At 46.7% G+C, this 26,625-nt stretch overlaps 1 protein-coding gene across 1 annotated transcript in view; it reads left to right on the plus strand.

The window, feature by feature from the left end:
- LOC141998856 (uncharacterized) overlaps positions 1-26,625 on the plus strand; it is a 131,121-nt gene that overhangs the window by 20,989 nt on the left and 83,507 nt on the right. Inside the window, 3 exon segments of the mRNA XM_074971829.1 lie at positions 3,762-3,888; positions 5,246-5,359; positions 5,785-6,562. Coding sequence (XP_074827930.1) covers positions 3,762-3,888; positions 5,246-5,359; positions 5,785-6,562 — 1,019 coding nt within the window.

A 26,625-nucleotide genomic window follows, 5' to 3' on the forward strand; every position in this document is an offset into this window, starting at 1 on the left:
AATGCATGCCCAGTTATTCCCCGTTTTGTAGCTGTGCATTTGATTTTTCCTTCCTGAATATAGAATCATAGAATATCAGGGTTGGAAGGGACCTCAGGAGGTCATCTAGTCCAACCCTCTGCTCAAAGCAGGACCAATCCCCAATTAAATCATCCCAGCCAGGGCTTTGTCAAGCCTGACCTTAAAAACTTCTAAGGAAGGAGATTCTACCACCTCCCTAGGTAACGCATTCCAGTGTTTCACCACCCTCCTAGTGAAAAAGTTTTTCCTATATCCAACCTAAACCTCCCCCACTGCAACTTGAGACCATTACTCCTTGTCCTGTCCTCTTCTACCACTGAGAATAGTCTAGAACCATCCTCTCTGGAACCACCTCTCAGGTAGTTGAAAGCAGCTATCAAATCCCCCCTCATTCTTCTCTTCTGCAGACTAAACAATCCCAGTTCCCTCAGCGTCTCCTCATAAGTCATGTGTTCCAGACCCCTAATCATTTTTGTTGCCCTTCGCTGGACTCTCTCCAATTTATCCACATCCTCCTTGTAGTGTGGGGCCCAAAACTGGACACAGTACTCCAGATGAGGCCTCACCAGTGTCGAATAGAGGGGAACGATCACGTCCCTCGATCTGCTCGCTATGCCCCTACTTATACATCCCAAAATGCCATTGGCCTTCTTGGCAACAAGGGCACACTGCTGACTCATATCCAGCTTCTCGTCCACTGTCACCCCTAGGTCCTTTTCCGCAGAACTGCTGCCTAGCCATTCGGTCCCCAGTCTGTAGCGGTGCATTGGGTTCTTCCATCCTAAGTGCAGGACCCTGCACTTATCCTTATTGAACCTCATCAGATTTCTTTTGGCCCAATCCTCCAATTTGTCTAGGTCCCTCTGTATCCTATCTCTGCCCTCCAGCGTATCTACCACTCCTCCTAGTTTAGTATCATCTGCAAATTTGCTGAGAGTGCAATCCACACCATCCTCCAGATCATTTATGAAGATATTGAACAAAACCGGCCCCAGGACCGACCCCTGGGGCACTCCACTTGACACCGGCTGCCAACTAGACATGGAGCCATTGATCACTACCCGTTGAGCCCGACAATCTAGCCAACTTTCTACCCACCTTATAGTGCATTCATCCAGCCCATACTTCTTTAACTTGCTGACAAGAATACTGTGGGATATAGTACTTTGCCCTTGTCTTTACTGAATTTTATCTTGTTGATTTCAGTCTAATTTGTGAAGGTTGTTTTGAATTCGAATCCTGTCCTCCAAAGTGCTGACAACTCCTCCCATCTTGGTGTCATCTGCAAATTTTATAAGCATACTATCTACTCTATTATCCTAGTCATTAATGAAAACAGTTAATAAGGATGGACCTCTATGGGACCCCAGTAGATACATCTCCCCCACCCACCCCCAGTTTGACAATGAACCATTGAGAACTACTCTTTGAGTATGGTCTTTCAACCAATTTTGCACTCCCTTTACAGTAATTTCAACTAGACCACATTTCCCTAATCTGTTTATGACAATGTCGGGACTGTGTCAAAAGCCTTATTAAAATCTAGATATATCATGTTTACAGCTTTCCCCATATCCAGTAGGCCAATATCCCTGTCAAAGAAGAAATTTAGGTTGGTTTGGAATGATTTGTTCTTGACGAATCCATGTTGGCTTATAACCCTATTATCTTCTTGGTGCTTACAAAATAATTGTTTAATTATTTGTTCCAGTTATTATTAACTTTCCAGGCATTGAAGTTAAGATGACTGGTCAATAATTTTCCAGGCCCAGCTTTCCCCCCTTTTTAAAGATAGGTACAATGTTTGCCTTTCTTCAATCCTCTGGGTCCTCATCTGTCCTCCATGAGTGCTTGAAGATAATCACTAATGGTTCAGAAATTGCTTCAGCTAGTTCCTTAAGTATCCTACGATTAATTTTAGCAGGCCTTAGCAACTTGAACACATCTAATTTATCTAAATATTTTTTAACCTGTTCTTTCCCTATTTTGGGTTACATTCCTTCCCCCTTGTTATTAATATTAATTGTGTTAGTATCTGGTCATATTTAACTTTTTTAGTGAAGACTGATACAAAATAAGCCTTAAATGTATCAGCCTTCTTGATGTCATCTGTTATTAGCTCTCCCTCCCAGCTAAGCAGAGGACCTACACTTTCCTTTATTTTTCTCTTGCTCCTGATGTATTTATAGAACCTTTTCTTATTGTTTTTCATGTCCCTTGCTTAGTGTCATTCATTTTGTGCCTTAGTCTTTCTGATTTTTGTCCCTTCATGGTTGTGCTATATTTTTGTACTCATCCTTAGCCATTTGTCCCTGGTTCCACTTTTTGTCAGATTCCTTTTTGATTTTCAGGTCATTACAGAGCTCCTAGTGGAACTATATTGGCCTTTTACTGTTCTTCCTATCTTTCCTTCAGATAGGGATAGTTTGCTGTTGTTCCTTAGATATTGTCTCTTTGAGAGGCTGCCAGCTCTCCTGAACTCCTTTTTCCTTTATATTTTTTCCCAGGGGACCTTACCTACCTGATCTCTGAGATTGTTAAAGTTGGCTAGTTTGAAGTCCATTGTCCTTAGAATCATGAAATCTACCATATCATGATTACTTTCCCACAAATTGCCTTCAAAACTTCAGATTTACAACCAATTTCCCCCTGCTAGTCAGAATTAATAGATTCCAGGGCCAGAAGAGACTATTGTAATCATCCACTCTGACCTTCTGTATAACACAGGCCATAAAATTTCCCCAAAATAATTCCTAGAGCCGATCTTTTAGAAAAAACATCCAATCTTGATTTTAAAATTGCTGGTGATGGAGAATCCACCATGACCCTCCATAAATAATTCCAATGGTTATTTACTCTGACTGTTAAAAATGTATGCCTTATTTCCAGTCTAAATTTGTTTAGTTCCAACTTCCAGCCATTGGATCATGTTATACCTTTGTCTGCGAGAATGAAGAGCCGATTATCACATTTCTGTTCCCCATGTAGGTATTTATAGACCATAATCAAGTCACCTCTTAACCTTCTCTTTGTCAAGCTAAAAAGATTGAGATCCTTTAGTTTTTCACTATAAGGCAGGTTTTCTAATCCTTCAATCATTCTTATGGCTCTTCTCTGAACCCCCTCCCTTTTAGCAGCTTACTTGAATTGTGGGCATCAGAACTGGACACAGGGTTCTAGCAGTGGTTGCACTAGTGCCAAATACAGAGGTAAAATAACCTCTCTGATCCTACTCGAGATTCCCCTGTTTATGCATCCAAGGATCACATCAGCTCTTTTGGCTACAGCATCGCATATGGAGCTTGTGTTCAGCATGACCCCGAAATCTTTTTCAGAGTCACTGTTTCCCAGGGCAGAGTCCACCATCCTGTAAGTATGGCCTGCATCCTTTGTTCCTAATCCTCCCCCCCGTCTCCTCACATCCAGCTGCTGGGAATGGGGGAGGTGTTTGGGTTCCTACTAGGGCTCTGTCCCTGGACCCTGCTGTGGGTCTCTGTCTGTACCAGTATCTGGCTAGTAGGTGTGTGATAAATGCAAATGACCCTCTTTCCCTTTGCTAGGAGTGACAAGGACTCTCTTTCTCCTCACACCCGGAAACCTCCAGGTTGTTCTGCACAGGATGGGATTGTTTTACTGTGCTCCTCCCAGAGCTTTTACTTTTTTTGGCCCTCCTCCCCCATCAATAGTGGGATTGGGGCTGGGGCAGAAGTTACCAAATGGGGGACAATTGTCATTTTCAGGAGCCAGTGACCTTCGAAGAGGTGGCTGTGTATTTCACCGAGGAGGAATGGGCTCTCCTGGACCCGAGTCAGAGAGCTCTGTACAGGGACGTCATGCAGGAGAATTATGATAATGTGACCTCACTGGGTAAGTATCCCTGTCCCCTCGGGAAGTAGAAGCTGGGGGTGGGGAGCTGTCTCTGAAGTGTCCGGTTGGCTTCTGGTCAAGGTTCTTTCCTGGTCCCTTAGATTTAAAGGGGATCAGGCTACACCCCCACCCAGCCTGCCTTTGTGATAGCGGTGCCAGGCACAGCACCGAGGAACTCTTACCAGGGCAACTTCTTTGGTGACTGTCTGCTTCCTGTTAACTTGCCCCACTGCAGGGTTACACCCTCATGTGAGGAACTTTTATTTTTCCCCCAGCATGCTTTCCAACTCTCCGCTGCTGGCTGAATCTCTCTCATGCAGCTGGCATGGGTCTGTTTTCCCTTTGTCGGCGCTGAGGGGATGGCACGCTCTTCGGGTGCCCAGAATTGAGTGAGAGAGACTGGCTTCCTTCTTACCTCCTCCCCCGGGGTTAGGGGAGCCAGATACTTATTGGAGATGCTAATTCTGCCAACCTCAGAACTGTCAAAGGGCAGAAAGGCGGAATTTGCCTGTCTGTGGGTAACACTGGCAGATACTGGTCGTCAGTGGGCAAGATCGAACCTGGGACCTCTGGAGCTAAATGCATGAGCCTCCACCGCATGAGCTAAAAGCCACATTGCTCTTAGCTAAGGCTGTAACAGACTCATTAATCTCTGTAAGTGGTTTCAGAGCCACTAGAGGAGACACAACACCACTCCTAGAAGGTGTGTGAGTTACACGTACTTACACCCCCATGTGCATACAGACTCTCTGTTTCTCCTCCCTTCTTGGCACTGGCTCTACCCAGAGAGAGGTCTCTGGAGATTTAGAAGCAAGCAAAGGACGTAGCATCAAGACTATGTCTTAGCGATCCAATTTCCCAGTGTCTGGAAGTCCTAAAGGTGCAACACCCCTCTCACCCCCCAACACATACATGTAAGGCAACTTCCATCTTTTCATATGCTGTGTATTTATACTTCCCTACTGTGTGTTCCACTCCATGCATCTGATGAAGTGGGTTTTAGCCCATGAAAGCTTATGCTCAAATAAATTTTTTAGTCTCTAAGGTGCCTTAAGGTCTCCTCGTTGTTTTTGCTGATACAGACTAACACGGCTACCACTCTGAAATGTGACACATACATGTGAATCCCAAAGGATCTCTGTGACCATGTTCCTATGCATGTTCCACCAGCACAAACAGTGACTGGGTCAAAATTACTAAACTTTTTATTTGGAACTGTTCTCCACACACGTTATTCACTTTGATCTCATAGAATCGTAGATGATAAGACTGGAAGGGACACTGTAATTGTATAGTCTGATCTCCAGTATAACACAAGCCATGGGACTTCTCACCTATTTACTTTCCCCTTGAGCAGGATTTCCAATTCCCAAACCTGAAGTGATCTCCCAGCTGGAACGGGGAGAAGAGCCGTGGCTCACGGATCTCCAGGGCTCAGAGGAAAGGGGAATCCTGAGATATAGCCATGCAGGTAAAGGTGTTAGTTAAAACCAACTCAGAAAACATTGCTGAATGAAGGAACAGCTAGGATTCTCACAAAGTCCTCATGTACGCTCCTAATTCTGGATTGTCTCCAGTAGGTGTCATATCCACAAGATATGTCATTCATGGCTTCCCACGCTCCCTGACTCACACCTGACATTAACTTCCTCCCTGCTGACCACCCTTTCCTCTGCATGTTCAGGTGGGATGTGGTGGCTGAATTGGTTCCCGCCTCTCTCTCAACTCTGGGAAAGGATTTGCGGGAATTCAACTCCTGAATTTTTCCATTTGCCCAACAATTAATTTGGTTTATTCCCTCCCACACCCCAAGCTTTCCATTGCTCCATTCTGAGTTTTCCTTACTTCTTGACACAGAGAATGATTCATCTCTGGATTTTCTCTTTATCCCAACAGCTGATGGGATCAAGAATGAGCATGAAGAGGTGAATCCTCAGTTGGGAGGTCCTGAGCAAGTGGAACAGCATGGGACACTATTAGGAAGATCCAAAGGAAACATCTGTTGGAGTATTGGGCAAGGAAAAACCTGTGAGAGTCAGTGTAGCAAAGAGAGGCCGCTGGGAAACCAGCCGGTGAAGAAAGTGGATAAATCCACTAATTGTGGGAGAGGTCTGAAGCACCTCAAGAAAACCAGAGTCCAGAGGATCCACATGGGAGAGAGACCAAGCACATGCAGTGAATGTGGGAAAAGCTTCAGTAGTCATTCACACCTTCTTATACATCAAAGAATCCACACGGGAGAAAAGCCCTATAAATGCCCCCAGTGTGGGAAGAGCTTCAACCAGAGCCCAAACCTTGTTACACATCTAAGAATCCACACTGGAGAGCGGCCCTATAAATGCCAGGAATGTGGGAAAAGCTTCACTGCAAACTCCACCTTTATTAAACACCAGAGAATCCACACAGGAGAAAAACCCTATAAATGCCCTGACTGCGGGAGAAGCTTCAATCAGAGCTCAGACCTTATTAGACATCAGAGACTCCATACAGGAGAGAAACCCTTTAGCTGCCCCGACTGTGGGAAAAGATCCAGTGACAGCTCAGCCCTTATTGTACATCAGAGAATCCACACGGGAGAGAGACCCTATCGATGCCCTGTCTGTGGAAAAGGCTTCACTTGCTCTTCACACCTGATAACACATCAGAGAACCCACACGGGAGAAAAACCATATAAATGTCCTTACTGTAGGCAAAGGTGTCGTGTAAAATCAGCCCTTATTATACACCAGAGAATCCACACAGGAGAGAGACCCTATAAGTGCCCTGACTGTGGGAAAACCTTCAGCAGCCGTTCACATCTTAATTCTCATCAGAGAATCCACAAGAGAGAAATGCCTTGTAAAAACCCTGGGTGTGGGAAAAGCTGCACAGAAAGTTCACCCCTTATTATGCATTAGGAGGAGAACTGAATAATTGCCCTGACTAAGTCTAGCTAAGAACTTGACTACGCCTGAAATATATTTTGGAGTATGTTTGTCCACTTTAATCCGGAATAACTATTCTGAAAGCAGTACTACAACTCTGCTTTGTTATGCCAATTTAAGCTCCTCCCCTTTTGAATAATTGAATCTACACAGTGCTGCATTCTGGGCAGATCTACCATGCTACTATGTTCTGCTGCTTGGCTCTGGGTATTCTGGGATTTTCTCCTGGTGCATTGTGGGATAGCTACCCAAAGCCACTGGAATTCTGGGATTTGGGGTCAAACTAACACATTCCAGGATTATTCTCGTGTCATCCCATCATTCATCTGGCTTTTGTGAGCCAGCACCATTTTCAAGCCTCTGGCAGGGAGCATGAAGGGAACATGTGACCCTGACAATCATTAACATGAACAGGCCGATGCACAGGTATTGGCAGTCAGGCAGCTGGATGGGTGGCTTTGGATGCCTTGAGAGACAGCCATGGTCGTGCTGCACCAATATGGGTGATGCAAATAGAAGACGAGGAGGACGAAAGTGAGCAGTTACTTCTGCAAGACCATTTTCTGGAACATTTCCGCAGTAGACTCTTTCTTCTGGGCTTGCCCAGCAAGCAGTGACTTGTGGGACAGGATAGTCATGCAGACCAAGGATGACTAGCAATGGTGGCAGAACTTCAGAATGACAAAGGCCATGTACCTTGAAAACTGTGCAGAGCTGGCCCATGAGCAGAAGTGGCAGGGCACCAACTGGAGAGTTCCCTTCAGCATGAAGTGTTGTGGTCTTCAGTATCTGGAAGCTTGCTAATCTCCCAATGGCTTCTGGGCAACAGCTAACCAGTTCAGTGTTGGTAAATCAACTATTGGGGCTGCCATAGAATCATAGAATTGTAGGACTGGAAGGGACCTCAAGAGGTCATCTAGTCCAGTCTGCTGCACTCACATCAGGACTAAGTATTATCTAGCCTGTCCCTGACACTTGTTTGTCTAACCTGCTCTTAAAAACCTCCCATGACGGCGTTTCCATGTGCTACTATTCAGAGGGTGCTGCTAGGCCAGGTCCTAAAGCATGGCAGTACACAGGAAGTTATTGAATAATTTGAAAGGCTGGGGCTCCTGAATTGTTTTGGGGCCACTAATGGTACCCATATGCTTATTGTTTGCCTCCCTGTACCAGATCTCAGAGTTTGTCAACAGAAAAGGATATTTGGGTACGATGCTGCAAGGTCTGGTTGATCACTGTGGAAAAGTTTGACCAGTATTAATGTGGGATGGTCTGGAAAGTTCCATGATGCCAGTGTTGTTCGACACTCAGGCCTTCTTTTTGGCAACGAGGCCGGAACTGGTGCCATGTGCTGCTATGGATATTCATCATGTGATTCCTCCTGTCACTCTGGGAGACCCAGCTCGCCCTCTGCTTCCCTGGCTGATGAATCCTTTTCCTTGAGGAGAGGAGAAAGGAGCTCTTTAACTTACCCCCTTAGTAGCTGCAGAATGACAGGGGAGTGGGCATCTGGAAGACTGAAGGGAAGGTGGAGGTGCCTCGTGACAAGGCTGGAGGCTGCTTAGCAATATCTGCCTCTTGTGACAGGTGCTTGCTGCATTTCCCACAACATCTGATGTTGGCGAGAGGTGGAAGTAAAGAAACTCTGTGAATGTTATGAACAGCCAGAGAGGCTGCCTCTGCTAAATGCCACAATTGGTCAGGGACACATGGTCAGGGATGAGTTGTTCTCTTCCTTTGAGGCGAAGGGGTAGTGGGGAAAAATGTATGTAACTTTGTGGTAGGATTTTAATTTTGCTTTGTGTAGGATTTTATTGTGCTTTGTGTGGGATTTTATGAAACTTTTCAGTTGTAAATAAATAACAAATAGCCGTAAATAAAAACCTTTGTTGAAAACAGCCCGGCACAAACTTTGAAACAATAAAACTGTGGCAGACATGCCGAAAGTGCTGAGTGTACAACTTTGTGCTGACAGGGTCATAAATATGTTTGGAGAGGGCAGAACCATTCTACATGTCTCGTGGTGTGAGATGGCAAAGGAAAGTCCTGTCCTGTGTAATTGGGGAAGCAAAGGAGTGTTCCCACTGCTGAGTTCTCAAGGGGCCACAACACATGGCTAGGTTGGGGTGGTGGCTGTGAACTTTAGCCCCACTGTTCTCCAGCAGAGCTGTCTGCCGCTGCATCATCTTCAGCATCTGTGCCTGCATGGGCGGGTTGTCTTTGTCAATGTGTTCTTTCAGCAGGTCCCTTTACCTCTTCCAGTCCTCGATACCATGGTGACGGCAACTATCCCTCTACTTCTCAGTCTTCTGCCTGTGCTGGGATGCAGCCACGAAGTCACTGAGCATGTCCTCTGTCTCTGCTCAGAGATTTCCCAGAAGTTCAGCAACTGACCGCACTCTTGTCTGTGGTCAAGGTGTAAGGTGGGGTGTGTGTGTGCTGATCAACAGCACAAGTATTGTCCCAGTTATAGTCTCCATGGCAACAAAGATCAAATGTTGCTTTTTACTCCATTTCTGAATACCATTTCTGTGGGCTCCTCACAGTCGGGGGTGACCATAGGGACGGTGAGACGTTTTCCACCTTCTAGAGCAGGGGTTCTCAACCTTTTACTTTCTGAGGCCCCCCGAACATGCTAGAAAAACTGCATGGTCCCCTTGTGCCACAGCACTGTGTTTCTGCATATAAAAGCCAGGAGCCAGCGTTAGGGGGTAGCGAGCAGGGCAGTTCCGTGTGGCCCCATGTTACAGGGAGCCCCGCAAAGCTAAGCTGCTTAGGCTTCACCTTCAGCCCCGGGTGACGGGGATTGGGGCGGCAGGGCTCCAGCTTTCTGCCCTGGGCCCCAGCGAGTCTAACACTGGTCCTGCTTGGTGGACCCTCTGAAACCTGCTTGCGGCCCTCCCAGGGGGTCTCGGACCCCTGGTTGAGAACTGCTCTTCTATAGGACCCCATATCAATCCTGGTTGTGAGCTGGGGAGGGGATCTGGCTGGCTGGGTGTTTGGGGGGGGTGGCAGAAGGGGGCTTCGTAATTGCATGTGCGACTCTGCAGGAGGTCCTTACATTGGAGGACGATCCCCTAAGGTGTGTCCCCTTAGAGGCAGAGGAGGTTGTTGTTCAAAAAGGCAATGGATAAACTGGGAAGTTCTGTTGCCCTGCAGTTTGCCAGGATGGTGCCCCCACACCTGGAGCAGGAGTGGAAAGGAAACACCACTTATATGGGTAGCCCTGAGAAAGCTGCATTGCCTCGCAATGTGCTTGCAAAAATAGAGCCCTCTCTTTGCCTTAAACTCTCTTGTATAGCAATTGCAGATCAGCACAAAGTGTGCTGTAAAAATACACTTTTTGCAGTAATTGCTCTGTGCCCCAAGGGGTTAACCATGCTGAGGGTATGAGTCGAAATAGCCACAAATGCCTTATAATCTCTATGCATTTTTAAACGACTCTGTAGCCTAATTTGGGCAATTTACCTAATATGTAACGGTAGTGAGAAGCTCAAGGCATTGGTCCAACTGGGAGCTAAAGTACTTTTTTGTGTTGCCTTTTCTCGTTCTGTATCTGCCACTACAATAAACTTGCCTGCCATGCAATGAGGTTTTTGTTTTGTTTTGTTTTGTTTTTAACCACAAAAGGTTAAAACATCTTGAGTACAGGGTGGGCTCCAAGAGGGTGAAGGAACATTAAGCAGCCTGGGAAGAGGGGTGGACGGATGCACATTTAACTGATGATAGTGGAATTTGATATTTCAGAGCAATAAATGCTTTGGAGCTTAAATTTTCTGATCAGGATGCAGTTTTGAGTTGTGTGTTGTAGGCCTTGCCGGAGCCCGAGGCATAACTAGCAGTGTGAACCAAAGGCTATGAAGCAGATTAGACCTGGCCTTGGCAGAATAGTAACACACCAGATACTGGCTAACCAAGTAGGCACATTCCAGACCAGAGAGTGTGGTACAAGAACACCCAGAGTTCTCAAGTAACTACATAAACAAACTCCCAAGAGATTGTACAGGAAGACACCAACCCCTTGTAAGATAAGAATGGGATGACAGGATAATGGATGAGGATGTTTTGTTCGAACTAGCGCATAGCGCAGAGTCAACCTGTGGAACTCGTTGCCAGAGGATGTTGTGAAGGCCAAGATTATAACAGGGTTCAAAAAAGAACTAGATAAGTTCATGGAGGATAGATCCATCAATGGCTATTAGCTAGGATGGGCAGGGATGCAAAACCATGCTCTGAAGTGTCCCTAGCCTCTGTTTGTCAGAAGCTGGGGCTGGTGACAGGATGGATCATTTGATAATTGCCCTGTTCTGTTCATTCCCTCTGAAGCACCTGCCATTGGCCACTGTTGGAAGACAGGTTATGGTGCTAGATGGACCATTGGTCTGACCCAGTATGGCTTTCTTATGTACAAATTATAAGGGTGGTAACTATCAATATCTGGAGTGTAATACTTAACTTGTTTGTATCAAGGTATAAAAGGAGAAGTTATAGGAAGGGTAACTTTCTATCGGCCGAGGGGACAGGATCCTGGTGTCCTGACTGAGCCATGGTCATACATGTGTTAGTGTTCCTGTAACCCATTGGACAGGGTGCTAGTACTGTGCTTTGTTGACAATAAACCTGGCCGAGCGCTTTCGCCACCAAACCGAGCCTGTGGCCTTTCTTTATGAATAACATAAGGTCTGCTGAATCAGTAAACGGCCTTCCCTGCTCGTGCAGCTGACGTCTGAGCTCCAAGAACAACAGCACTGAGCAGCCGTAAGAACCTAGCAGTGTTGCTAACTCTCGTGATTTTGTCATGAGTCTCATGATAATTATTGTTTTCCTTAAAGCCCCAGCTCCTGGAGTCTAGTGGTGATGATTTCAGCCTTCCTTCTGAAAAACAAAGTAAGTTTCTAGCCCTCATACCTGTGGAGAAAGCATCAACATGTGACCCCAGTGAACCCTAAAGGCTCAAAAAGCAGAAGGCAAATAAAAAGACTCCCAAATCTAGTATTTTACATAATCTCATGATTTGAAAGCCAATCTCATGATTTTTGAACATCTGGGGTTGGCAATACTGACTTAGCAGCCGTAACAACTCTCTGCAGCACTCACCTTGATCAATCCGTCCATCAGCCCTCACAAAGACAGCACCGATCACAACACGTCGTTCATGCCAGTCCTTCAACCACCCGCTGGCCAGGCTGTCAGTGGCACCGGACACCTGATCAGCATAGCACACCGCAGCCCAGAACCCCTGAGCTCAAGCAATCCGCCAGCTACAGCCTCCCAAATAGCTGAGGTTACAGGCATGTGCCACCACGCAGCACTAACAGCTGTGATAAAAGCTGAGAGCCTCCTAGCTCATAACCGCCCAACATGGTGGCAGGCCGATGGTTCCCGGAACCAAGTTGTTTAAATCACCCATACAGTTGTATTGCAATGTAGCACATAACACTGACTAGAAGAGGTTCCTTCCCCAGCATTGTCAGCCTCGGTGTCTGTCTCTGCCTTGGAGTTTTGAGTACCAAAGAAATCCTGGCTGGCTGTGACAGTCTCCTCCTGCCTGGGGTCATCGGTCACTTGGGTGCCTTTGGTATAGTCCAGAACGTGCCAGGGTTTGGTGGTGTCCTCTTCTGCATAAACCCAGTCCAGGTCTGCATAATTGTAACAGGTACTGCAACAATGACTGGAAGTCTTGTTTTTATAACTGGCGGAGCTCCTTTCCTTTGTTGGGGCACTGGACCAAGTCCTATAAGTGCCCCGTCTCCTTCGTACGGTCTAATATCTGCTTGTAGATCTTGGCATTCCAGTGACTTCTGATGGGACAGGACATGTGCCTCTCCACCGAGGGGAAGAAAATCCACGACCTCGGCACAGGACCTCCCAGACCAGGGGTGGGCAAACTACGGCCTAAAGGCCACATACAGCTCTTCAGATGTTTTAATCCAGCCCTCAAGTTCCTGCCGGGGAGCAGGGTCCGGGACTTGCCCCGCTCCATGCCGTGGCTCCGTGGGGATCCCGGAAGCAGCAGCATGTCCCCACTCCGGCTTCTACGCGTAGGGGCAGCCAGGAGCTCCACATGCTGCCCCTACCCCAAGTGCCGCCCCTGCAGCTTTCATTGGCTAGGAACCGCAGCACTAACAAGTGTGATAAAAGCTGAGAGCCTTCTAGCTCATAACCGCCCAACATGGTGGCAGGCCAATGGTTCCCGGAAGGTTATCTCTGCAACCACAAGGGCTAGAAACAGGGTGCAAAACTGTGCTGGGCCTCTGGGATGTACAGCACAGAACTCACAGCTCTGGGGGAGGACAGCAAAGGTCATTTGACACCACTTTTGCATCCTTGGGATTCCAGGCTGCTCTGGGGGCAGGAGGGGAGCAGAGCATCCCGCAGTGTAAGGTAGCCAGAGGAGCTACCCTAAGTCACAGGAGCCCAGTGTGGGCCGTCTATGGGAGACGGCACTGTGAAAAATGTCCATAGTGCTAAGAGTATGGACCTACTCCCTCTACCTGCAGCACATTCCCTCCCAGCCCCACTAGCCCCCAGCTGCACTCCCAGCACATCCCTTATGGCTGGGCTAGGGTGACCAGACAGCAAATGTGAAAAATCGGGACGGGGGTGGGGGGTAATAGGAGCCTATATAAGAAAAAGACTCCCAAATCAGGACTGTCCCTATAAAATCGGGACACCTAGGTGGGGCTTCCAAAGGGCCATTTGACACATAGCCTACCTCTGTGTTGCACAGAGCTTGTATGGTGGAAATTCTTCCCCAGCAAGATACAGATTTTAACGGCCCCTGTACAGTGCCACAGTGGGCTGGGCCAAGAGCTCAGATTCTGGATGCCGAGGGCACAGCCGGAGTGAATTTTCTGGCTGTGAAATCTTGGGATTCATCAGGCCCTGGCCTTGCTGCCTTTCTGCAGAATGTCACTGCGAGTTTGGAATGTGAAACTATTTCATGGGTTACCAAAGAATTGTGGTGACCGAGGCTCAGACACAGATCCAGCAGGTGGGGCGTGACCTTTGGAATGGCTTCCCTGTGTGTCTGAAAGAGGACACATCTATGTGTAATTTTCTCTGTCTGTATTTGGTTCTGTTTGCTCTGTGTGCACCTGGAGTCTATGCATGCTGTGGGGGGTGAGTCCATAGATAGAAAAAGTTTATAAAAACAAAATTTCTGTGTTGTTAATTTATTGACTGCTTCAGGTATGGTAATAATACTAAATACTTATGGGTGAAGCATTTTGGAGCTCTGGAGTCTTAGGGGAAATATTTATTTGTATGAACTTCTCCTCATCTTTTTATAATTCTTTGCAAACCACTCAGACCGGATCTCTGGGCTGTGAGTCAGACATTGACAATGGCTTGTTGGTTACAGTCAGGATCTTTTAAGCAGGTATCTGAAGAGATCTGCAGCTTTCTGATTCATAGCCTACAATGTAAATACCTCCAACTGACCTGAAATGCTCAGAGGAGTCACCTCTTTGCTTTGGGTTGTCTAATAGTTGGAAAAGAACTTTTACTTCCTGTCCCTGTATTGGGACCAGCAGGCAGGAACCCCCCATCCATACCGAAGCAGGGTGCTGCATTCTGCCCTAATGAAGCGGACTTCAGCAGATGCCCACGGCATGCAGGGAATGCAGATCAGAGATGGGAAAGACGCCCCAATTCTGATGGCTCTACCCAGTAAATACAATGAGAAAATTTCAGATGATGCAGCATGTGGCAGCCCATCTTCTACCCAACACTGGGGATGTGACCCCATTACCCTGCCATTCCCACACCCTGCCTGACTCCCACTGAGCCTCACTGCAGGGGTCGGATCCACAAACGAACTGGGCCCCAATTCTCAGAACCCCCTTCTCTCCCCATGCACCTGACCTACCGCAGCAGCTGGGACCACTGAATTGGGGACAGGGCCTGCTCAATGACAGAAGCCCACCTCTGGAATCCCCTTCTTCCCCCACCCCACACAACGGCCTTGGAGCATGTGCACAAACCTAACCACTGTCAGAGCAAACTGCCTGGCCCAGCTCTGCACAGCAGCTCCTCACAGCGACCCCGAGGGAAAGGGTAGGCCGTGTGCGCTAGTGGATAGGACACAACACTGACAATCAGGTGTCCTGGGCTCTGTTCCCAGCCCTGGCTTCACTTGCTGCTCCTCAGAGGAACAAGCTTCACTTGCTGCTCCTCAGAGGAAGAGCCACTGCACAGGATGGAGGCAGTCACTGGTCATGGAGGAGTCTTACAATGGTGATAAATTTGTTTGGGCAGCCAAACTTTGACATGATTTTCCACAGAGCCTGACAGAATTGACAGAGTCAAAGGCTTTGGTCAGATCGATAAAGGCCATATACAGCTCCTGGTGTTGTTCTTGACATTTGTCCTGGATCTGCCTGGCTGCAAAAATCATGTTGGTTGTGCCTCATGATGTGAAACCACACTGGGACTGTGGAAGTACTTCTTCTGCAAGAGGGAGCAGGCGATTCAGTGAGATTCTAGCAAGAATCTTCCCAAAGTTGGAGAGGAGAACAATGCCTCGACAGCTGCCCTGTCTCCCTTCTTGAAAATGGTGATGATGTTTGCAAACTCTTCCAGTCTAATGTTCCAGCCACATTGGGTTCTACAGGAACAAAGGACTGGAAAAATCTGGCTAGAAATCTGGCATGCCATGAGAAGGCAGCAAATCACCAGAGAGCATTCCATAGGTGGACAGAGCTTGAGATGAGACTTAGGGTATCTCTACACTACAGAATTAGGTCGAATTTATAGAAGTCGATTTTTAGAAAGCGATTTTGTACAGTCGATTGTGTGTGTCCCCACTAAGCGCATTAAGTTGGCGGAGTGTGTCCACAGTACCGAGGCTAGCATCGACGTTCAGAGAGTTGCACTGTGGGTAGCTGTCCCACAGTTCCCGCAGTCTCTGCCACCCATTGGAATTCTGGGTTAAGCTCCCAAAGCCTGATGGGACAAAAACATTCCTGCAGGGGGTTTTGGGTACATGTCGTCAGTCGCCCCTCCCTCCGTGAAAGCAACAGCAGACAATCGTTTTGCACCTTTTTTCTGTGTGGGTGCCACACTGCTTTCAGCAGACGGTGCAATAGGACTGCTAACCGTCATCATCGAACCACCGCTTCCGCTGCCACTCTGCTCTCCTGCTCTTGTCTCGATAGCGAATTTCTTCATGTTGTCTGTCATGGGCTCCCGCTTCCGCTGCCACTCTGCTCTCCTGCTCTCCTGGTGGTCTCGCAGGGCCGCTTCCGCTGCAACTCTGCTCGGCTGCTCTTGTCTCGCCATAACATGGCAAGCGTGCAGCCCGCTCAGCTGTTGTGTCCTGGCAGCAGACGGTGCAGTTGGTCTGCAAACCATCGTCATTGAACTACCACTTCTGCTGCCACTCTGCTCTCCTGCTCTGCTGCAGACACCACATGACGGCAAGCATGGAACCCGCTTAGATCACCACAGCAGTTATGAGCATTGTAAGCACCTCTCACATTATCTTGCAGTATATGCAGAACTGGTATATGCAGAACCAGAACCTGCAAAAGCAGGCGAGGAGGCGATGGCAGCGTGGTGATGAGAGTGGTGAGGACATGGACACAGACTTCTCTCAAAGCACGGGCCCCAGCAATTTGGCCATCCTGGTGGCAATGGGGTTCATGCCGTGGAATGCTGATTCTGGGCCCGTGAAACAAGCACAGACTGGTGGGACCACATAGTGTTGCAGGTCTGGGATGATTCCCAGTGGCTGCGAAATTTTCACATGCGTAAGGGCACTTTCATGGAACTTTGTGACTTGCTTTCCCCTGCCCTGAAGTGCAAGAATACCAAGATGAGAGCAGCCCTCACAGTTCACAAGCAAGTGGCAATAGCCCTCTGGAAGCTTGCAACACCAGACAGCTACCAGTCAGTCAGGAATAAATTTGGAGTGGGCAAATCTACTGTGGGGGCTGCTGTGATCCAAGTAGCCAACGCAATCACTGAGCTCCTGCTATCAAGGGTAGTGACTCTGGGAAATGTGCAGGTCATAGTGGATGGCTTTGCGGCAATGGGATTCCCTAACTGTGGTGGGGCGATAGACGGAACGCATATCCTTATCTTGGGACCAGACAACCAAGGCAGCCAGTACATAAACCGAAAGGGGTACTTTTCAGTGGTGCTGCAAGCACTGGTGGATCACAAGGGACATTTCACCAACATCAATGAGGGATGGCAGGGAAAGGTACATGATGCTCACATCTTCAGGAACTCTGGTCTGTATGAACAGCTGCAGCAAGGGACTTACTTTCCAGACCAGAAAATAACGGTTGGGGATGTTGAAATGCCTGTAGTTATCCTTGGGGACGCAGCCTACCCCTTAATGCCACGGCTCATGAAGCCGTACAAAGGCAGCCTGGACTGTAGTAAGGAGCAGTTCAACTATAGACTGAGCAAGTGCAGAATGGTGGTAGAATGTGCATTTGGATGTTTAAAAGCGCGCTGGCGCAGTTTACTGACTCAGTTAGACCTCAGACTTCCCATTATTATTACTGCTTGCTGTGTGCTCCACAATAACTATGAGAGTTTATGGTGGGGTGGGAAGTTGAGGCAAATCTCCTGGCTGCTGATTAGGCACAGCCTGACACCAGGGTGGTTAGAAGAGCACAGCAGGGTGCGCTGTGCATCAGAGAAGCTTTGAAAACCAGGCTATGGTGTGATAGTTCTGTTTGTTTCTCCTTGATGAAAACCTGCCCCCTTGGTTCAGTCTACTTCCCTGTAAGCCAACTCCCCTCCCCTCCCCCCTTCGATCACCGCTTGCAGAGGCAATAAAGTCATTGTTGTTTCAAATTCATGCATTCTTTATTAATTCGTCACACAAATAGGGGGATAACTGCCAAGGTAGCCCGGGAGGGGTGGAGGAGGAGGGAAGCACTGGGTGGGGTGGGGGAGGAGGGAAGGACAAGGTCACACTGCACTTCAAAACTTATTGAATGCCAGCTTTCTGTTGCTTGGGCAGTCCTCTGGGGTGGAGTGGTTGGGTGCCTGAAGCCTGCCCCCCCCCCGCCCTGCGTTCTTGGGCATCTGGGTGAGGAGGCTATGGAACTTGGGGAGGAGAGTGATTGATTACACAGGGGCTGCAGTGGCAGTCTGTGCCTTTCCTGCACCTCAACCATATGCCGGAGCATATCAGTTTGATCTCCAGTAGCCTCAGCATTGCATCCTGCCTCCTTTCATCATGCTGCCGCCACCTCTCCTGTTGCTCCAGCCATCTATCCTCTCACACGTCCCTCCTGTCCTCATGTTCATTTTGTGCTTTCCTGGACTCTGCCATTGTCTGCCTCCACACATTCTGCTGGGCTCTTTCAGTTTGGGTGGACTGCATGAGCTCAGAAAACATTTAATCATGAGTGTGTCTTTTTCGCCTTCTTATCTGCGCTAGCCTCTGGGACGGACATGCTAGTTGCAGTGTTGAAACATTTGCAGCTGCAGGAGGAAAAAAAGGGAGATTAAAATTGAAAAAGACACATTGGCCATTTAAAAGGAGGGGCTGATGTTTTCGGGTTAAGTGCAGCACAAACCCAACTAATCCCCCCCCCCCCGAATTCTCTGGGATGATCGCTTCACCCCTCCCCCCACCGCCTGGCTCACAGCAGGGATGATTTCTTTTCAGCCACAGGCAAACAGCCCAGCAGGAACGGCCACCTCTGAATGTCCCCTGAATAAAATTCCCCTATTTCAACCAGGTGACCATGAATGATATCACTCTCCTGAGGATAACACAGAGAGATAAAGAACGGATGTTGCTTGAATGCCAGCAAACACCGGGACCGCACGCTGCCATGCTTTCTTATGCAATGATTCCAGACTACATGCTACTGGCCTGGTGTGGTAAAGTGTCCTACCATGGAGGACACAATAAGGCTGCCCTCCCCAGAAACCTTTTGCAAAGGCTTTGGGAGTACCTCCAGGACAGCTTCATTGAGATGTCCGTGGAGGATTTCTGCCCCAACCCCAGACACATTAACAGACTTTTCTAGTAGCTGTACTGGCTGCGAATGCATCCCAAGTCTTCAGGGCAAATTAATCATTAAACATACTTGCTTTTAAACCGTGTATTATATTTACAAAGGTGCACTCACCGGAGCTGCCTTCTCCGCCTTCAAAGTCTGGAGCCTGGGTTGGGAGGGTATTGGCTCCAGGGTGATAAACAGTTCCTGGCTGTCAGGGAGAACGGTTTCTCCACTTGCCTGGTGTGCACTTTCTTCAACCTCCCCTTCCTCATCATCTTCCTCGTCCCCAAAATCCTCATCCCTCTTGCATGAGACTCTTTGCAGGAGTCCACGTACAGGTGTGGGGCCGTGGTAGGGGCACCCCCTAGAATTGCATGCAGCTCATCATAGAAGCGGCATGTCTGGGGCTCTGACCCCGATCAGGTGTTTGTCTCTTGGGTTTTTTGGTAGGCTTGCCTAAGCTCCTTAAGTTTCATTAGGCACTGCTGCGGGTCCCTGTGATAGCCTCTGTCCTTCATGCCCTTGGAGATTTTTTCAAATATTTTGGCATTTTATCTTTTGGAATGGAGTTCTGATAGCACAGATTCGTCTCCCCATACAGCAGTCAGATCCAGTACCTCCCGTTTGGTCCATGCTGGAGCTCTTTTGCGATTCCAGGACTCCCCTCTTCTGATGAGTGTTAGGGGGCTTATTCATAGAATCATAGAATATCAGGGTTGGAAGGGACCTTAGGAGGTCATCTAGTCCAACCCCCTGCTCAAAGCAGGACCAATCCCCAACTAAAGCATCCCAGCCAGGGCTTTCTCAAGCCTGACCTTAAAAACTTCTAAGGAAGGAGATTCCACCACCTCCCTAGGTAACGCATTCCAGTGTTTCACCACCCTCCTAGTGAAAAAGTTTTTCCTAATATCCAACCTAAACCTCCCCCACTGCAACTTGAGACCATTACTCCTTGTTCTGTCATCAGCTACCACTGAGAACAGTCTAGATCCATCCTCTTTGGAACCCTCTTTCAGGTAGTTGAAAGCAGCTATCAAATCACCCCTCATTCTTCTCTTTTGCGGACTAAACAATCCCAGTTCCCTCAGCCTCCCCTCATAAGTCATGTGTTCCGGTCCCCTAATCATTTTTGTTGCCCTCCGCTGGACTCTTTCCAATTTTTCCACATCCTTCTTGTAGTGTGGGGCCCAAAACTGGACACAGTACTCCAGATGTGGCCTCACCAATGTTGAATAGAGGGGAACGATCATGTCCCTCGATCTGCTGGCAATGCCCCTACATATACATCCCAAAATGCCATTGGCCTTCTTGGCAACAAGGGCACACTGTTGACTCATATCCAGCTTCTCGTCCACTGTAACCCCTAGGTCCTTCTCTGCAGAACTGCTGCCTAGCCTGTCTGCCTAGCCATTCGGTCCCTAGTCTGTAGCGGTGCATGGGGTTCTTCCATCCTAAGTGCAGGACTCTGCACTTGTCCTTGTTGAACCTCATCAGATTTCTTTTGGCCCAATCCTCTAATTTGTCTAGGGCTCTCTGTATCCTATCCCTACCCTCCAGTGTATCTACCTCTCCTCCTAGTTTAGTATCATCTGCAAATTTGCTGAGAGTGCAATCCACACCATCCTCCAGATCATTTATGAAGATATTGAACAAAACCGGCCCGAGGACCGACCCTTGGGGCACTCCACTTGATACTGGCTGCCAACTAGACATGGAGCCATTGATCACTACCCGTTGAGCCTGACAATCTAGCCAACTTTCTATCCACCTTATAGTCCATTCATCCAGCCCATACTTCTTTATCTTGCTGGCAAGAATACTGTGGGAGACCATGTCAAAAGCTTTGCTAAAGTCAAGGAACAAGACGTCCACCGCTTTCCCCTCATCCACAGAGCCAGTTATCTCATCATAGAAGGCAATTAGATTAGTCAGGCATGACTGTCCCTTGGTGAATCCATGCTGACTGTTCCTGATCACTTTCCTCTCCTCTAAGTGCTTCAGTATTCCTTCACCCACTTACTTCCCTGGTCCTTCTCGCATGAACAGAGAGCAACAATAAACGAAGTCCAAAGGTGCAAACAATTTGATGTTTATTGGGGTGAACTTCCAGCAAGCATGATTCCAGTTTCCTTCCTTAGTGTCCCCCTTCCCAGTTCTGACACCACAGAGCCTTACCTGTGTCCCTGTTCCCATTCCCCCGATTAGCAAAACATGATTCCAATTTCCCCACCCCATTCCCTGTTCCCATTTCCCCCCCTTTACTTCCTGATTGACTGCAGACTATATAGTAAAACTTGAGTTCTGCTTAGCTATACCTTAACCAGTCATTTTACTGAAATGTAACTAACCAATCCTAACATATTGTAACATGATTATTTAACCAGTTATATCCCACCACCTTAATTAGTTTGCACCCAGCAAAATTAATTATGCAGCAGACAGAAACAATCACAGAACCAGACAGAGATTATACAGACAAACAATAGGGAAATGGGGACTACAGTGATAGAACAACAAAGCAATGAGGATTTCACATCCCAGCTATTGATAAGTGAGTTCTTGCCAGACAGGATGCTATAAAACTAAGTTTCTTTTCACATCTTCTAGGCACTTCCCTTTCTCTGCAGGTGATAGGCATTATCAGGACAGGATTGTATTCCTAACAGCCCAATAGCACCTTATTTCAATGTGACTAGTTTGGAATGTGAGGATGTGACTGTTCACTTCCCAGCTTATGGCTGCCTCTGCTGCTTAGCCAAGACCTTAGCATAATAACAGGGCCTCAGACTGTCACAGTAAGAGGAGGCCCTTACACTGGCAGACAGTGATTTTGATTCTTTTATACCTCTGTAACTAGCTAAGTGATAAGAATACACCTAAATTAGAGTATAGGCCTTTACAGACAGGCCTGAATATCTATATCCTAACAATGAGCTCTGCATGGTCACCTCTGCTGATGAGCTCGCCACACTGGCCAAACAGGAAATGAAATTCAAAAGTTCGTGGGGCTTTTCCTGTCTACCTGGCCAGTGCATCCGAGTTCAGAGTGCTGTCCAGAGCGGTCACAATGGAACACTGTGGGATAGCTCCCGGAGGCCAATACCGTCAAATTGCGTCCACACTAACCCAAATTCGACCCGCCAATGTCGATTTCAGCACTAATCCCCTCATCTGGGAGGAAGACAGAAATCAATTTTAAGAGCCCATTAAGTCAACAAAAATGGCTTCGTTTTGTGGACAGGTGCAGGGTTAAATTGATCTAACGCTGCTAAATTTGACCTAAACTCATAGTGTAGACCAGGTCTAAGGTTAAAGGCCACCATAGATGATCAGCACCAAGAGAGGATTGCATCAGAGTCTCTTTAAAGGCTCATTGCCATTGTGAGAATGCTTGCTATCCAAAACCTAGCACTGTGTGGCACTTCAGATCAGCTGTATGTGCCAAACAATGGAAACTTCCTTAAAATTGTAGAGCTGATGGCTGAGTTTGATGCTGTACTCCAGGAGCATCTAAGAAGAGTCACCACGCAAGAAATGTACACACACCACTATCTTGGAAAAACAATTCAAAATGAGATTATACATTTACTGGCAACAAAAGTCAAACAGAAGATTGTGGCAGATCTGAAGTCAGCAAGATATTACTCTGTTATTCTGGACTGCACACCTGACATCAGCCATATGGAACAAATGACTTTAATGGTGCGTTTTGTAACAACAACAGAACCTAGTGAAAATATCCCAGCAATGGTGACTGTCAGAGAGCATTTTCTGGAATGTATTGACATTGATGATTCTACAGGAGCTGGTATGACAAATGTGCTTCTTAAAAAGCTGGAAGATACAGGAATTGCGATAGCTGACATGAGAGGTCAGGGCTACGATAATGGTGCCAAGGTGAGAGGAAAGAACAGAGGAGTGCAGACATGGGTCCGAGAATTAAACCCTCGAGCTTTTTTTGTCCCATGCAGTTCTCATTCATTGAACTTGGTGGTCAGTGACGCAGCATCAGCTTCTAGTGAGGCTGCTGAATTTTTTAATGTAATTCAAAGCATCTATGTATTTTTCTCTGCATCAACTCATTGATGGAAAATTTTGAAGCAACATCTGGGAACATCCTCTCTGACACTGAAACCACTGAGTGCCACATGATGGGAAAGTCGAGTGGACACGATAAAGCCTATCAAACACCAAATTGGGAAGATAGGTGATGCCATAGTTGCCTTTATGGAGGATAATGCTATGACAGGAACTGTTTGTGGGAGAACAGTGGCAGAGGGAAATGGAATCACCAGAAACATACATCACTTCCAATTTCTGTGTGGCTTAGTGTTGTGGCGTGACATACTGTTTGAAATAAATGTTGTAAGCAAGAGACTCCAAGGTGTTGACCTTGATATATCTGGAGCAATGGAACAACTGGACAAAGCAAAGTCATACCTACAGTCTTACCGGTCAGATGAGGGATTTCAAAACGTTCTGAAGAGTGCACAGAAGTTGGCAGAGGAACTTCACACTGAAGCTCTTTTCCCACCCATTCAAGAATACAAGAGTCACCGAAGAAGACGACATTTTGATTACGAAGCACGGGATAATCCCATAAGAGACCCCAAACAACAATTCAAAGCTGAATTCTTTAACCAGGTGCTAGATTGTGCAATACAGTCAGTTGAAGAACGTTTCATACAGCTCAAGGAACACAGCAGTATATTTGGGATGTTGTATGATATTCCCAAACTCCTCATTATACCTGAAGAAGACCTACACCAGCAATGCAGGGCACTAGAGACAGTGTTGACACATGATGACATACGCAATATTGATGCGAGTGATTTAGGTGATGAACTGAAAGCCCTTTCAAGATACATTTCAGCAGGATCAACTCCAAAGGCTGTTCTGGAATATATGTGCAGAAATAAGATGACCACCCTCTTTCCAAATGCTTTTGTTGCTCTGCACATACTTCTAACATTTCCTGTAACAGTTGCCAGTGGAGAATGCAGCTTCTCCAAGCTGAAGTTCATAAAAACACATCTACACTCCACAATGACACAGAAAAGGCTGGTCGGCGTTGCAACCATCTCAATAGAGCATGAGCTGGCTCAGACTGTGGACCTTCAGCAGGAAGCAGTTCAAATCTTTGCACCCAAGAAGACACGGAAAGCACCACTTTGATTATTCAAACAGATAAACATGCCAGTGTTTACTATGCAGACAAGAAAAGTTACATTTGCTGTTCAGGCTTTTGAAAGTTAAGTAAAAAGAAAAGGAGTATTTGTGGCACCTTAGAGACTAACAAATTTATTAGAGCATAAGCACATCGATGAAGTGAATTGTAGCTCATGAAACCTTATGCTCTAATAAATTTGTTAGTGTCTAAGGTGCCACAAGTACTCCTTTTCTTTTTACGGATACAGACTAACATGGCTGCTACTCTGAAATCTGAAAGTTAAGTGTTACTTAAAATTTTTGAACAAGGCATTTTAAGTTGTTAGTTCTCCTTTATTGGGGTAGGTAGCAGAGCGGTACCATGAAAGGAGTAGAACAGGAAAAAGGCAGAATTGAGATCTTTCAAAGTTTTGGCCCTAGCGAGGGGGCACGGGGGCGTCATTTGAGTTCCCTGCCTCAGGTTCCAAAATGTTGTGGACTGGCCCTGTCTACACTACAAAGTTCAAAGCACTGCCATGGGCGCCAGTGCTCCTGGTAATCCACCTCGACAAGGGGCTTAGCTCCGAGCACTGGGAACCGAGCCTGTCCACACTAGCGCTTTAAAGCACTCAAACTTACTGCGCTCGGGGGGTGATTTTTCACACCCCTGAGGCAGCAAATTAGAGTGTTTTAACTTGCCAGTGTAGATAATCCCTGAGAGTTAATTCAGTGAAACATTTTACATATACCCCCTCAGAAACAAAGAATCCCTTGTCTCTGCATCTGACTGCATAGAGTCGCCTAACAGTTTCCCAAGTTGTCTTCTCTGCTGCTGGGATTCCCTGAGCTCCCTAAATTTTTAACTCTAATTTTTTCTTCTTATTTTTAGAGCAGATGTTTATTCTGTTGGATCATCTGACTTCCACTCTGACTGAATTTCTGGCCTAGCGTCAAACCTTTGTTTTGATTCAATCCACCAATGGGGATTGCATTCTTGCAACTGTTATTTTGCTTCTCAATCCAGCCCTTAGTGTTTTTCCGCATGCCATTGCTTATGTGTACAACTTGATTCTCAAATATTCAATAAAGGCAGTATACTATCTCCTATGACATCTTTCTCAAAGGCAAAAATCTATTGTAATTTTTGGTGAACATTAGAACTGCCATAGTGGGTCAGACAAATAGTCCGTCTAGTCCAGTATCCTGTCTTCTGACTGTGGCCAGTGCCAGGTGCTTCTAAGGGAATGAACAGAACAGGAAATCACTGAGTGAACCATCCCACTGTCCACTCCCAGCATCTGGCAGTCAGAGGATGGTTTAGGGACATGCAGAGCATGGAGCTGCATCCCTGATTATCTTGGTTACTAGCTGATGCACCTATCCTGAGGGACTGATCTAATTCTTTGTTGATCCCATTCATAGTTCTGGCCTTCAAAACATAATGAACACACATCTACAACCCCAGGATACCTTGACAACCACAAGAATTCTAAAAACATGAGTTATACACCCTGAAGTCAGGACATTTTAATAAAGACATGATATTTTGTTTTTATGCGCCTCTTTGTTCCTGAGCCCTTAGGGTGCAGTATGGCCAGTTCCACCAAGGCTGGAGTCTAAACAGCTGAATGAATCTTAGTCTACCCTCATCGTTTTCCTGGGCTAATTGAGAATATGAAATAAGAGAAATCCAAAGTATGACTGCAACCGGTTCCCTTGCATACAGGTCAGTTGGCCCTTTGAATTGGTGGAAATGGATTTAATAGGGCGATTCCTTGCAACAAAGGAGGGATACCGGTATATACTGACAGCCACAGACTATTTTACAAGATGGGTTAAAGCATTTCAACTTTGAAATAAGCTGGCATGTGAGGTTTAAAAAAAAAATGTACGAAATTATACAGCGACTTGGATGTCCACAGTATATACTGACAGATCATGGGCCAGAATTCAATAATGAGGTAAATACTTTTTTCTGAGTCTGTTTTTGACTATGTCTTCAACCACACTTTCAGATCACAGATAGTTGACAGTGAACATGGGCTTCATTGCCCTGGTGAGTTTTTCTTTATGGGCATTTTTGCTGACAAGTTTCTATGAACTCCCACTCAGCTTTGGCAAGGATTACTGCTGGTCACCCCATCCGGGTTGCTATAACATTTTATTCTTTGGTCTCTTTTTACCCACCAAACCTGTACAAAGGAAAGTTTATGGCATAACATTTTTTCTTTCAGTATAACCTAGACATTTCCAAAAAATTGGGAATATAGCGTAGCTTCACCAGCCCATACCACCCACAAACCAATGGATTGGCTGAAAACACAAAAAAAATCCATCAAAAGGTAATTTTATGGCTGGGAAAATTACAATATTAATATCAAGGAGAATGCACTATGACAGAAGCTACAAACTGCTTCAAAATTGTAGTACATTGCAAGTCCACTTGTCTTTTATTTCAAGAAAAATTAATTGTACCAGTAAACTAGAATGGCTTCTTTATGCCTTTTTATGCCTTTTGGATTACACCCTGTGGTGTAAGAAACTGCTCTCTGTAGGAATTAGCTACATCAGATAGCAGTTTTTAGCGAAGTAGGACCTGTCCCTGCTACAGGTAGGAAATTCCTACAGAGAGCAGTTCTTACACCATAGGATGTGTGAAACTGCTCTCTGTAGGAATTAGCTACATCAGA

The sequence above is a fragment of the Natator depressus genome, chromosome 14 (assembly GCF_965152275.1).
Source record: "Natator depressus isolate rNatDep1 chromosome 14, rNatDep2.hap1, whole genome shotgun sequence".
NCBI lineage: Eukaryota > Metazoa > Chordata > Testudines > Cheloniidae > Natator > Natator depressus.